Source organism: Rhinoderma darwinii, chromosome 2 (genome assembly GCF_050947455.1).
Source record: "Rhinoderma darwinii isolate aRhiDar2 chromosome 2, aRhiDar2.hap1, whole genome shotgun sequence".
Lineage (NCBI taxonomy): Eukaryota > Metazoa > Chordata > Amphibia > Anura > Rhinodermatidae > Rhinoderma > Rhinoderma darwinii.
In genome coordinates, this window is record NC_134688.1 from 102,131,653 (window position 1) to 102,145,785 (window position 14,133).

At 41.9% G+C, this 14,133-nt stretch overlaps 1 protein-coding gene across 1 annotated transcript in view; it reads right to left on the reverse strand.

Annotated features, from left to right (window-relative positions):
- Window positions 1–2,543: 2,543 nt before the first annotated feature.
- Window positions 2,544–14,133, reverse strand: part of MARS1 (methionyl-tRNA synthetase 1) — a 36,742-nt gene continuing 25,152 nt past the window's right edge. The window contains exons 19-21 of the mRNA XM_075851992.1: window positions 10,004–10,075; window positions 4,814–4,924; window positions 2,544–2,806 (exon numbers count right to left, since the gene is read on the reverse strand). Of these exons, the coding sequence (XP_075708107.1) occupies window positions 2,654–2,806; window positions 4,814–4,924; window positions 10,004–10,075 (336 nt within the window). The 3' untranslated portion in view covers window positions 2,544–2,653. The remainder of the gene's footprint in view (window positions 2,807–4,813; window positions 4,925–10,003; window positions 10,076–14,133) is intronic.

The following is a 14,133-nucleotide window of genomic DNA, read 5'->3' on the forward strand; positions in this document are numbered from 1 at the left end:
CAGAGGCGACAAATCTTCTTTAGGCCCCATGCACACGACCGTGCCCGCTGACAGACAGCCGCATTTCCGGGCCGTGCTCCCATACAAAGTATGGGAGCACGGCCCGCAAAATGCGAACGGACATGTTCCATAATTCCCGGAACATTTACACGGCACTGCCACCCTTCCGTAGTGCTACGGAAAAGTGTCAGTGTTCAATGAAAGCGAATGGCTCCGTTTTTGCAGACCGCAAAAACGGAGGTCTTTTGCTGTCGTGTGCATGGGGCCTTACTGTGAATCTATGGAATAGTCACCGCAGGAGCTGGACACAGCAGGGACAGTAGATGGCTTTAAAAAAAGGCTTAGATCATTTCCTAGAACAAAAAAATATTAGCTCCTATGTGTAGAAATTTTTCCCATCCCTTGGTTGAACTTGATGGACATGTGTCTCTTTTCTAAGGCCCCATGCACACGACCGTAAAAACTCCTGTAATTACAGGCCCATAGACTTCTATTGGCCACGGGTACCTCCCCGTATGCTTACGGGAAGGTGCCCGTGCCGTTGAAAGTCTATGGGGCTCCCGTAATTACGGGTGGCTACGTGTGCACTTGTAATTACGGGAGGGTTGCTAGTAAGTGTATAGTCACTGTCCAGGGTGCTGAAAGAGTTAAACGATCGGCAGTAACTCTTTCAGCACCAGGGAGTGACTGCCGATCACAATAGAGATAAAGCTGTAAAAAAAACAAACAAAAAAAACGACATTCATACTTACCCAGAACTCCCTGCTTCTTCCTCCAGTCCGGCCTCCTGGTATGACGTTACAGCCCATGTGACCGCTGCAGCCAATCACTGGCTGCAGAGGTCACACGGACTGCGCGTCATCCTGGTAGGTCGGACTGGATGTCAAGAGAGGGACGCGTCACCAAGACAACTGCCGGGTAAGTATGAATTTTTTTACTTTTATTACGGAAAGGGCTGCCCCTTCCCTCTATCCTGCACTCAGAGAGAAGGGGCTGCCGATTACTGCAGTGTAATTTTGCATCAAAAACGTGCCCGTAAATACGGGTGACAATACGGGTCGAATACGGGTGACCAAGGACCCGTATTTACGCCAGTATTTACGGCTGGACAAAAATACGGTCGTGTGCACGGGGCCTAAGGCTGAGTTCACACAGAGTCTTTTGCAGGCAGAAAACCGGCCTCAAAACTCAGTTTGGAATTTTAAGGCAGATTTTGCTCTGCCTGCACGACGCTTTTCACCCGCGGCCATTGAACGCTGCGGGCACAAAATGCGCTTTCTCTGCTTCCCATTGAAGGCAATGGCAGGTCAGGGACGTAAACGCCCTAAGATAGGGCATGTCGCTTCTTTTTCCCACGAGACGGTTTTTCCGCTCGCGGGAAAAACAGCCTCTACCTCCCATTGAAATCAATGGGAGGCATTTTCTGCGCGTGTGAACTGACCCTTAGGGTAGATTGGCTTTTTTAAATGTTTAGGGATTATTCATAGGAATCAAAGTCCTTACATTTATGTACATCCCCCTTTTTTTTTTCTTAACTACAATACATATGTACTTTTTTTTTTTTGTACTTCATACAGCCAGGGTCTGTTTTTAGAGTGAACACAGAGCAAATGTATTTTCTTTATACCTTTCCTTCCTTGTGAATCCACTTCTGGATTTGGCCCAAACTGTATGATCCTGGCCTAATGACTATGAGGGCAAGGAAAACACTAGTCTGGAGAGGCCTCTGAAATGTACTTGTACTTAGAACTACTAGTAAAATTATAAACTCTTATCAGCTTGTGACTAACCTGCAACTATAAACAAAGCAAGAAAAATAATGTAATTTTGCACAAACTTACCACGTGTCAAAAATTAGGTATCAAATTGGCTGCTAGGAGCAGAAATCCTATGTTATGTTCTTCCAATGCAGTTTAGCACTGAATTTTAATTTGATATAGGACAGGTCCCTTCATATACAAGATCTATGTGAGGCCTAATGCATACAGCTGGTGATGTTGCAGTCCACAGATTCATTGTCTATTTGTCTGCAAAAAAAACCTTCCCTAGTTCATCCGTGTCATCAAGAGTCAGATCCGCAATAAAAGAAAAAAAAAAAAGGGCTGGTGATCGGTCACATGATCTGCAAATAGACCGTAAAAGGTCACATCCTTTTTTTGCAGATCCGTGATCATCCGGGTTGTGTGCATGTGGCCATGTAAATGAATGTCAGTGTACGATCTGCAAAATTGCAGATATCAGACAAAAAAAATTTAAGAAAACATGTTACATTGTCAGGATAGTCCCAGGATTTCTATTACCCAGGCTTTGTATTGCATATTGGCTGTTTTTTTATTTTATCAATGGCATGTAGACTTTACCTTTATATGATTTCCTGTGGGAAATAGAGCGGCGCAGTAATTGGTGTTGCTATAACACTCTTCTATTTATCTACAACAGGCCAATGTCAAGTGTAATAAGTAGACACATCTTTCCCTAGTTACACTGGAAGCCATGCAATCCTCTGCAATACATTACAGCAGTAGACACCGTGTCAGACATGCGAATGTAAACAAGGACTAAAATATTTTATTTAAAAGAATGTCCACATAATTAACCTGTTCAGGACTGCAGCTGCTCTAAGAGCTCTCATTTTTAGATTGTGGTAATGAAGTTATTTCTTCTTCTTCCCTTTCTGAGCAGGCGGTTCAGGAGACTTCCCTTCTGCCAGTGCAAGTTCTTTCTTTAAAGCCAGAAGCTTTTGGACCTCACTGTCAACTAATGATTTTTCTGCCTTCTTGCCCTTTAAATCCCGAACGTGGTTGCCCTGAAAATGGCAAATTGGTAAAAAGACAAAGATAAAAAACTGTAGCTCACAAAAAAATATATATTTTTTAAATTAAAGATGAAAGCCTAAACCACAAGGGTGTTCAGTTGTGATCTTAAAAATTCCATGTTATGGCGCGTTCACATATATCAGTTGCATCAGCATCAGTTTTTTTTGGTCTCTCAAGTGATTACAACTGATGCAAAAACTTATCAGTTGCCATCAGGCTTTTTCACAATTTTTACTACAAAACTATCAGTTGTCATCAGTTTTTACCATCGGTTCTTACCACAATGGTCCACCAAAAAAGTAGTCTAGGGTCTGAAAATGTGTCAATTTTATCAGAGTGGTGCATAGTTTATGATAGATTGGATACATGATAGATTAGATACTTGTTGTGTACCATGTCAGGGCTCTCCTCTTGGCTTGGCGCTAGACTTAAGTCTGACACACATATTGTAATGTCATTTGTGTCATATTCAGTGCAGCGCCAAGAAAGAGCCCAGCAGGCAGCTGCTGTCTACGGACCTCAGATCAAATCTTCGAAGCAGCCATGGGAGCCTGAAAAGGCACCAAACACTAGCCATTACTTCAGGGAGTACATAGTTTTTGGCACCTTTGCAGCTACCCAATACCACCCCGCATCTCCTACCCACCCCACACAGGGATTCCCACAACAGGATTCGGGTGTCAGCTGTTAAAAACAGCCATCTAGGTCCGTTTTTGATGGCCAATTTACATCCGTTCTGTGTTTTCCGTTTGACAAATTTTTAAAAAACAGATGAATTTCATGTGTAGATAATGAAACACTGCCCCCTGGAGATCACACGGCGCCCCCTTCCCCTGTAGATAACGCACAGTGCTTAAAGTAGCGCTGTGCCCGGGGAATTATTGGCGAGCGGAGGAGCTCCCTCTGCTCTGAACTCATTCTGAAACAGGGACCTGATCGTTCCCTGCTTCATTATTAAGTTCAACTGTATCTGCGTCCTGAGGATGCCAACACAGTTGACAGCGGGACATACCCCCGGCTGCACGGAGCAGCGGGAGACCGCCCGGAATCCGGGATGGAGGGTAGTCGTCGGGCTCCGCCTGGTGCGGAATCCCCGGCAATGCTATGACTGGGGAGATCTGCCGCCACAACAGATGTCCCCTGTGCCAGAAAAGATCCCATAGAAAGCTATGGAATCCGTTCTAGCATCAGTTTGCCTCCGGCTGTTCTTCAACACACCGGAGGTAAACTGAAGCGGATGCCGGACATATGTGAACGGCCCCTTAGTCAGTAACTATAAGTAATGCTCATCTGTTAGTTTTTATTTACTATTTTAGGGTTGATCACATAATGCCATTGGCTAAGACTTCTGCCTTGTCCATCCCCCATGCTATACACTGCCGTTCTCCTTGTTCAGATTGGCTGCTGTGTAAAAGAACGAGCTATGGGGAAGTCAGTTATCAGAGAACATATCCATTAGGCTATGTTCACTGTTTTTGCTGTGATTTTTCCACTACGTTTTTGTGCATGGAGTAAAAAAATTGCAACATCAGGCAATTCAAGAATAAACATCTCATTCATATTTTGCCTTTGAAAAATAGACGTTAAAGGTAACTAAACGTTCAAACGTCTGACATGCCATAGTGACATGTCAGAAGTTTTTATTGGTGGGGGCCCGAGCACGGAGATCCCCACCAGTCGCTAAAACAAAGCAGCAGAAGTGCTCGTGTATGCGTTGAGCCGCTTCGTTTCTGTTCAGCTTATTCCAGAAAGCCGATGTAGCTGTGTACGGGCTCATGGACTTTCTATTGAGCCTGTACACCGCTACATTGATTTCCAGAAAAAGCTGAACAGGAACGAAGCGGCTGAGCGCTCACACAAGCACTTTTCTGCCGCTTTGTTTTAGCGACTTGTGAGGGGTCTCAGTGCTCGAACCCCCACCAATCAAAACTTCTGACATGTCACTATGCCAGGTCAGAATTTGTTGGACATTTAGTTACTCCTTAATCTTATCTTACCTGTCTCTCCAATGCTTGCATTAACTCTTTAATTCTCTCAGGGTCACCAACTTTTGCAGTTTCTTTGCCTGGATTTTCCACCGGTGAGGGTGTTTTAGGCTCCGCTTTCACCTGTGTAAATTGTAATTGAGAAGTATTATAACCTAAGCAACCGGATACTGCCAATCCAGAACCACAAAAGGCAGAAAATAAATGACTCCATTTACACCCATCTGCAGCAGCTTATGCTCATATTATGTTGCAGGATATTACATAAGCATGTCTCCTGTAATGTAACATCTTATAGAACACCACGGTGTACAGAAATCCTGCACTCTGCTTCTTAGTGTATGACGACAAGCTCTCATTGTGTCAGCATGTTCTTTCAATAATAAAAAAAAAAAGACAGATGTTCCATTATTTGCTGAGGCAAATTCAAAAGTAACTAAAACCTAAAAAAAAACACCTCACTCCTGTAAGCCCGTGTTCACACGTCAAACTGCTTTTTTGGCCCCGATTTTAACAAAAATTGCATCAAAACCATGCCATTTTGACATAATGTAGCGAAAAGCGCAGCAACACCACAAATTCACAGAGACATGTGAATACACCCTAAATAAAACAAACACATAAATGACTAACATATGGATACTTTTTACAACTATGTGGCTATGCTTAAGTTAGTTTTATAATGAAACCACAAGCGGTTATAAAGTACATATGTATAAAAGGGGTTGTTAAACTGAAATGCAGGCAAATATTCAAAACTAATAAAAGGGAGATATTATAAACATATAAGAGCCAGTAAAAAGGTGGTCTACAAAGAAAACCCCTGTCCACATGCCCCATTACAAGATATGGACAGCAGCCCTTGACTCCCCTTCCAGAAATATGGCCCACTGTTGTGTTTGCTCCCTCTATGCTAATTTGCTGTAGTTAGCTAACGGTGTGAGCTACCCTCAAGCTGCCTCACGCTGATTGGTCAGCATCAGAGGCAGGAAAGCTAGCTCCACCCTGTTGGCTAAGTACAGCATATAGGGAGCCAATACAACAGTGGGGCATATCTGTATTGGAGAGCTCCAGGGAAGAAAAAAAAAAAAAAAAGTGCTGGAATCAGGGAAACCGTGCTATTCAGGTTAGCTGACCAGGTCCTCTGAGTGAATAGGGATGAGCTACAATACCAGAGATAGCCCATAGAAAGGAGTGTTACTGAAAAAAAAAAAGTGGACTATTTTCTAATCTTGACATTCCCTTTAAAAGGAAACATATCTCTTTGGCTAACTTTTACACAACTCATGCCGTCAACCTCCCTTCCCCGGATATTACAATAACTCCAGAGGTATCCAATGGGTGGCCTGCTTTGGACAATTACTTTTTGTAAAGGTAGCCATACACCTTAGATAGCAGTCAGCCGCCAGCTATTCCTCTCGAGCGTGCATGTGTATGGAATGGGGAAAGGTGAATAAGCCAGACTCAAGTCAATTTAAAGTAGTATTTCTGTTTCCTACAGAAGTAGGATGGCAACTTTCGGCAAGAACATTGTATAGATTAGTGTCTGAAGTTGGCATTTAGCACATCAGCATTTGGTTCTAGTAACAAAATGATTGGTATTAAATTACTTTAAATAAAAATGCAGAACAATAGTCAGTGGTCGCTTTTCCAGAAAACAGGACAAGAGAGTGTGGCACAGCTAGGTGAAGGTATTAAAGGAACGCTAGGCAAAAAATGCACACACACAAAAAAAAAAAAAAAATCCCAGCAATTCCTTCTCTTTTCCTTTTATCTCATATTGCAATTAATAAATACTGAGAAATATATATAAAGAGTTCTTCTATATGTGTACAGAAGATCAGCCACACCCCCCCCCCCCCCTTCTCTACACAATCCTGTGTCTGGCTGTAAGACTACTGGCTGCAGCAGGAGCCCCCCCCCCCTCCCCTCTGCAGTAGGAGGAACAGATAATTAAGCCACACTAACGGTTATTCACCAGGCACAGATCATCGAGATATATACCACAGTGTTCTCTACGGGACTTCAACAAGATTGCAGATTTTTTGCATGTTTCTGAAGCAGAGTGACAAACACTGGGGGCAAATTCATCTCATGTTTTTGTTTTTTTTAATCATTCATTTCTAGGTTTAGTGTTTCTTTAAAGCCAGCAGGCAACTGCAGTCAAGCATACAGAAGGGTTACCTGCTTCTCTGAGCTGTCACCATCCAGCTGATGGAAGGAAAGTAAGAACCATAACAGAGGAATGAGGCTTTACACAGAATAACCAATGAGTATCATCTAAATGCTGGGTTCAGACAGTTTTTTGCAGGCAGAAAATCTGCCTCAAAATTCAGTTTGAAATTTTGAGGGACATTTTCCTCTGCCTGCACGCCGAGTTTTGCCCGCGGCCATTGAACGCCGTGGGCATAAAAACGCAGCGGAATACGCTTTCTCTGCCTCCCATTGAGGTCAATGGGAGGTCAGAGGCGTAAACGCCCGAAGATAGGGCATGTCCCTTCTTTCTCCCGCGAGCTGGGAAAAGAACCGCGTTTTGCGGAGCGGTTTCCGCGCAAAAAAACTCAGTGTGAACTCACCCTAAGAGTTTGCAGAGGCAACTCAGGTGCATTTGATAGGATTTAGTTATCCAAATGATATACATCTGTACAGTTGCAACTAAGGCCCGCAACGGCACAAAAGTTGCAATTCATGGGAAAACATTGGGACTTTTGTGCAGTTTCCGAAGCTCATGGCAAATTAAAAAAAGGGTGGGGCTTAGTGTCTGGGTGGGGCCATCCACAGTTAGACAAATTTACTATAATTTACGAAAGAAGCTAGTGTAAATTATAGCGAAAATTGACTTCAGCACATACTTGGGGAAGATTTCACTTTCTGGTGCACGAGCGGCAAGAGATGGCCTAATATATTAAGAGATGTGCGCCTCTTAGTAAATCAGGCGCAACTTACGCCAGCGTTCTTTATATTAAGACTGTTGCATAAAATGCCAGCTTCATAAATCCCCCTCAGGGTGGCCAGAGAAACAAACATTTCCAGCAGATAAGAGGAACATTTCAGGAGCAACGATAGACAATATCATTTTTATAGGAGCTGCCAGATACGAACCGGATATTATTGAAAGTTATAGGGAAAAAGGGATTTGGACAGGTTGAACCATTCCCCCCTAGATACTTATTCCCCTGGAGAGAAGTGTATCTGACACTGCCTCTGCCTTCTCTAAATGAACATGGACAATTTAATAAGCATCAATTTATTATTGGGGGAATCTGACAACTTAAAGTGCACCTCCAGTTATAAAAAAAAAAAACAACGATAAGAAGCTTTGTAATATCTATCTTATTAGAGAAAAATGTCTCTCTACACTTATCAGGCCCCCCCCTCCCCCATCCGTAGTCTTAACTGTTTACTTGCTCAGAATTCACTCAAAGAATCCATATTCCATGCGGCAGAGAGGATACGGTTGCTAAACTCCACTAAGAAATCAGTTTACAGCTGCCTACAGTAGTCTATAGAGAGGGGAGGAGGAAGCAGCTGCGGAGTGAGAGAGCAAGCGAAACATGGCAGCTCACCCCAGTGCTGGATTTACAGCTGCACTGCTCATTACTGCTGTATATTGGATCTTCTCTGTCTGTTTATAGAAGACTATTATCTAGTCTCCTGCTTCTGTTTTCTCCTTCCTCTCCATAGACTTCTATGGGCAGCTGTAACCAGATATCTCAGTGAAGCTTAAATCCATCCCCTCTCTGCTCTAGGGATGCTATGAAAGAATTCTGAGTGAGCGAACATTTAAGAAAATGGGGGATGGGGGGCCTGAAAATGGAGGGAGGCGGCATTTTTCTATAATAAGATATATTACAAAGACTTATCTTTGCTTGTACTATTGATTTATGGCAATTTTTTTTATATGTAAAATATGTTAAAAGGATAAGTGCACTTTTGCAAGCAATGTTTTTTATTGCTCCTATTGCATCTAGAAAAAAAATAAAAAATCAATCAAATAGTTCTGATTTAAAATGTCCTAACATTTTGTGCGTATAGCTCCTATGCAGACATGTGTCACCATAGTAACAGACTACAAACAAATCCTGTTGTTGTTGTAAGATCCGGAGTTACTTTCTTTAGTCTGTCTCCTCTCCTACGCTCTGTAGCTTAGCCAAGAAAAGGGGACAGATGGAAGGGAATAGAAAACATCAGTTTCAGACTACACAGGATTTGTTTGTGGTCTGTAACTATGGAAATACATAGGTCTCCATAGGGACTGTACACATAAAACAAAGGCCATTTTTTCTAATCAAGACTATTTGCCAAGTTGTTTCAATGTTTAATTTTACTTTGGATAAAAAAGTTTGATAAAAAGGACACAGACATAAGTGTTAAATGAAAGAGACAGAAAGACCAAAGAGGGAATTTGATAGGGGTCCTGGGTTACAGACTGGCTTACTGAAAGATGAACTGTGTAAATTTTCCAATTAACTTTACTCATCCTGCCTAAAATGTAAATGTTCTAACTCATTTAACAAACAAAAAGGTTTCCAAAAAATAAAAAAAATTACCAGAATGTGCAGCCAAAGACAAGAATTGAATTATCTACTGTGTCCATTTTCCGTCACATAAGACATATCAGATATTCTTAAAGGCCAAGTTTACTTTAGCTCTTGTCAAGGTTGCAAACCAAGGAATACTATATTTCAAACTCATGGAAAAGGATGAAAACGCAAACAATTTTTACTTTTAAATTGCCTTAACAAGCGGACAAAACTAAAATTAGAAAAAAGGGCTGGCCTTAGGGGTGTGCGACCTGAGGGATAGCACAGGACGCATCACTCCTCCTGAGTAAAGGGGGCGCCGTTAGCACCTGGCATCAGGGGAAGAAGCCACAGATTTTTGGCCCGTTACCCCAGACGACTGACACGTTCAATTGTATTTGCATTCTCAGGACGCAGGCACAATTGAATACTATGGTGGAGCAGGGAGCTATTAGCTCCCTGCTCCACCATTCACTGGGCTATAGGCTGGGAGCTGAGGGCGTGTGTGGCGCTATGTACAGGGGTCTATAGCTACACCACTGGTGGAAGGTATGTAATATGGGAGGGGGCGCCAAAATATTCCTGCACAAGATGCCCTCTAGCCCAAGGCCGGCCCGGATTATCAACACCGATTGTCAGAGTTATTTGTACAGATCTACATTCTACTACTACATCTTACCTGTCCACCTCCAAAGCGTTTCCTTAGAGACTCAACCTGGTCATTCTCCAACTTCTGAAACAATGGGCTCACCTGAGAGGTTACATAAAGAATTTCTCATTAGATTAGCTATTGAGGTGAAGAATCTTTTTTGACACTACCCCAGTTCTCACCATAGACAACGATGGCACATAGTAAGAATATGCAATCATTCTCCGATCGGTTTGGGTCTGACCACTGGTATCGCCATAATCTTCAGAATGAGGGGACCACAGCCTTTTTGGCTTTTTCCAGACACAGCACCACTTCCAACAAACAACTGTTTGGTTTTGCAACACCGCACCATTCAATGCAAAACTTGGTTTTGCAATACCAAGTGAAAGTGTCGGTTTTACAGTTCCTACACAATGACTGGGGGGGGGGGGCTGTATGCCATTATGGCCTGCCCTTACTACTGCATATACTAGCTAGAAAGTTGTGCGACAGTCAGGGCTTCCCTGCACATACAGCGGAATTGTTGCAGATTTTCCGTACACAATTGCGGGCAGAAAATTTGAAGCGGAAGACTTTTGCAGGCAAGTGCATGAGATTAAAAAAATCTCATCCCTATGTTTCTGACCATTTTCCTAACAGAAATCAGGGCATGATGCAGATTTTCAAATTTGCAGCATGCTCATTCTGTTCTGGATGCTCACTGCGAAATGTACCCTTTTTAATGTAGAAAGGGTGAAATCCGCAGCAAAATTTGTACTTAACACAAGTAGGTTTTGCTGTGGAAAATACCCAGAGTGTGTGTCTACAGTAAATTATGTCAAGTTTTAAATTAAGATTTTGTGACTTCAACACAGCATCACCTGGTTTTATAACCGTTAAGAATAATATTGAGTAGATTTTTTTTTCTATTCTACCCTTTAACCTCTTCACGCGCTGCTCCGCAATAGTACGTCCTGCAGAGGGGTTGCTTCCCGCATCAGGATGTACAGTTGCGGAGTAGTTCCCGACGCACACTGTCCTAACGGACAGTGTCCGGGAACCGGGAGGTCAGCTGTCCGCGACAGCTGACACTCCAGCCTAGCAAGTCTAAATGTCCCCTAGTGGGACAAGTGAAAAAAAGTAATAAAAATGTTTTAAAAAGTGTAAAAATAAGTTATATAAACAAAAAATGCTTTTCCTATAAGACTTTCATTATAGGAAAAAAATTAACACGTTAAAAAAAGTACACATATCTGGTATCACCGCGTTCGTAACGACCCCAACTATAAAACTGTAGTGTTATTTTTTTCATGCACGATGAAACCCCCCAAAAAAAAAAAAAAATCAATAAAAAAAAAACTGCACCAGAATCGCTATTTTTTGGTCACCACCCCTCCCATAATAGAGAATAAAAAGTGATCAAAAAGTCGCATGTACCCAAAAATAGTACCGATAAAAAACTACAACCGGTCCCGCAGAAAACAAGCCCTTACAGAGCTTTTTTTTGACTGAAAAATAAAAAAGTTACGGCTCTCAGAATATGGTGACAGAAAATAAATTATTTTATAAAAAAGTGATTTTATTGCGCAAACGCTGCAAAACATAAGAAAACCTATATACATATGGTATCGCCGTAATCGTATCGACCCGCAGAATAACGTAAAATTGTCATTTATAGTGCACGGTGAACGCCGCAAAAAATAAACTAAAAAACATTGTTAGAATTGCTTGTTTTTGGTCACCCGGCTTGCAAAAAAAATGTAATAAAAAGTGATTAAAAAATAAATAAAAATAAAATAAAAATTGCATGTACCAATGAAAACTACAGATTGTCCCGCAACAAATAAGCCCTCACACAGCTCCGGTGGTGGAAAAATAAAGAAGTTCTGGCTCTCAGAATATGGCGATTAAAAATGTGCAGTGTTTTCTAAAAGCGGGTAACATCCGACACCATTTATCAGTGCGACACATCTATGAATGATTATTTATTTACCGCATTATTATACCCTCTTATTATGCCCTGATGTTCTCCGCACAGATTACATATACCCCCACATTATAAACTGAAATACCAGCGAAACCCAAAACAGAAAAACTAGCAAGCAAAATCTGCGCTCCGAAAGCAAAATGGCGCTCCCTCCCTTCTGAGCCCTGCAGCGTGCCCAAACAGCAGTTTGCGTACACATATATGGCATCGTCATACCCGGGAGAACCCGCTTAACGTTTTATGAGGTATTTGTCTTCAGTGGCACAAACTGGGCATAACATATTATGCACTAAAATGGCATACCAGTGGAAAATTGCAATATTCACACCATCCGCACTATGACTTAATAGCACGTCATGGTGCGGGGGTGATGTATGGAGCCGGCTCACGTGCGGAGCCCGCTCCATACGCTGCGGGTGTCAGCTGTGTATTACAGCTGACACCCAGAACTCACGGACAGGAACAGCAGTCGCGCTGTTACAGGAGTCTGTAAAAATAACATTATACTGCAATACATTAGTATTGCAGCATATTGTATCCGTGATCCAATGATCGCTTGGTACAAGTCCCCTGAGGGGACTAATAAAATGTGTAGAAGAATTAAAGTTATTAGTAGTGAGAAAGAAAAAAGTTTAAAAGTTAAAAAAAACCTTTTCCCATTTTTCTTTTTCTAAAGTAATGTAAAAAAAATAAACAAAATTGGTATCGCTACGTCCGTAAAAGGCCGAACTATTAGGGTATGTTCACACGATGAGAGGCTTTTACGGCTGAAATGACAGCCTGTTTTCAGAAGTAAATGCTCCTCCTCGTAATATACGAGGCGTCTGTGACGCTCGTATATCTTGAGCTGCTCTTCATTGAGTTCAATGAAGAACAGCTCAAATTACGTTGCAAAGAAGTGTCCTGCACTTCTTTGCCGAGGCAGTCAATTTACGCGTCGTCGTTTGACAGCTGTCAAACGACGACGCGTAAATTACAGGTAGTCTGCACAATACGTCGGCAAACCCATTCAAATGAATGGGCAGATGTTTGCCGACGTATTGTAGCCCTATTTTCAGGCGTAAAACGAGGCATAATACGCTTCGTTTACGTCTGAAAATAGGTTGTGTGAACCCAGCCTCACAATATACCATTATTTAACTCGCACGGTGAACACCGTAAAAAAAACTTAAATAACTTGAACCGCCAAAATTGCTGTCGTTTTCACCGCACGGCGAAAGCTGTAAAAACGAAAACCCCCAAAAAATTTAATCCGGTTTTATTCCTATATCACTATATTTTCCTATTTTTTTTTTTCAGTTTTCCAGTACTTTTTATGGCACATTAAATGGCGTCAATAGAAACTACAATTCCTCCCACAAGAAATAAGCCGTCACATCACTCTACTGACGGAAAAATAAAAAAGTTATGGTTCTTGGAAGGCGGGGAGTGAAAAACGAAAAGAAAGCAAAAAAATGGATCAGTCCTGAAAGGGTTAATTCATTTCTAATGAAAAAAATGTATGACCACATGTGGGGTATTTCCGTACTCGGGAGAATTTGCTTTGCAAAAATTGGTTGTTTATTTCTCCTTTATCCCTTGTGAAAATGAGAAAATGCAACATTTTAGTGAAAAAAAAATTGTGATATTCATTTTTACGGCCTAATTCTAATAAATTCTGCAAAAGACCTGTGGGGTCTAAATGCTCACTATACCCCATGAAAAATTCCTTGAGGTGGTGTTTCCAAAATGGGGTAACTTGGGGTGTTTCCACTGTTTTGGTCCCTCCAGGGCGTTGCAATTGCGGCATGGCACCAAAAAACAATCCAGCAAAATCCATGCTCCAAAATCCAAATGGCGCTACTTCCCTTCTGAGCGCTGTCATGGATCCATTCAGCAGTTTATTACCACATATGGGGTATTGCCGTAAACAGGAGAAAATGATTTACAATTTTTTTCCTTTATTCCTTGTAAAAATGTACAATTTCTATGCTTTTTCAGAAAAAAAGTCGATTTTCATTTTCACTGCCTAATTCCACTAAATTCTGCAAAAAACCTGTGTGGTCAAAATGCTAACTATACCCCTATATAAATTCCTTGAGAGGTGTCGTTTCCAAAATGGGGTCACTTTTGGAGGGTTTCCCCTGTTTTGGTCCCTCCAGGGTGTTGCAAACGCGACATGGAACCGAAAACCAATCCAGCAAAATCCGTG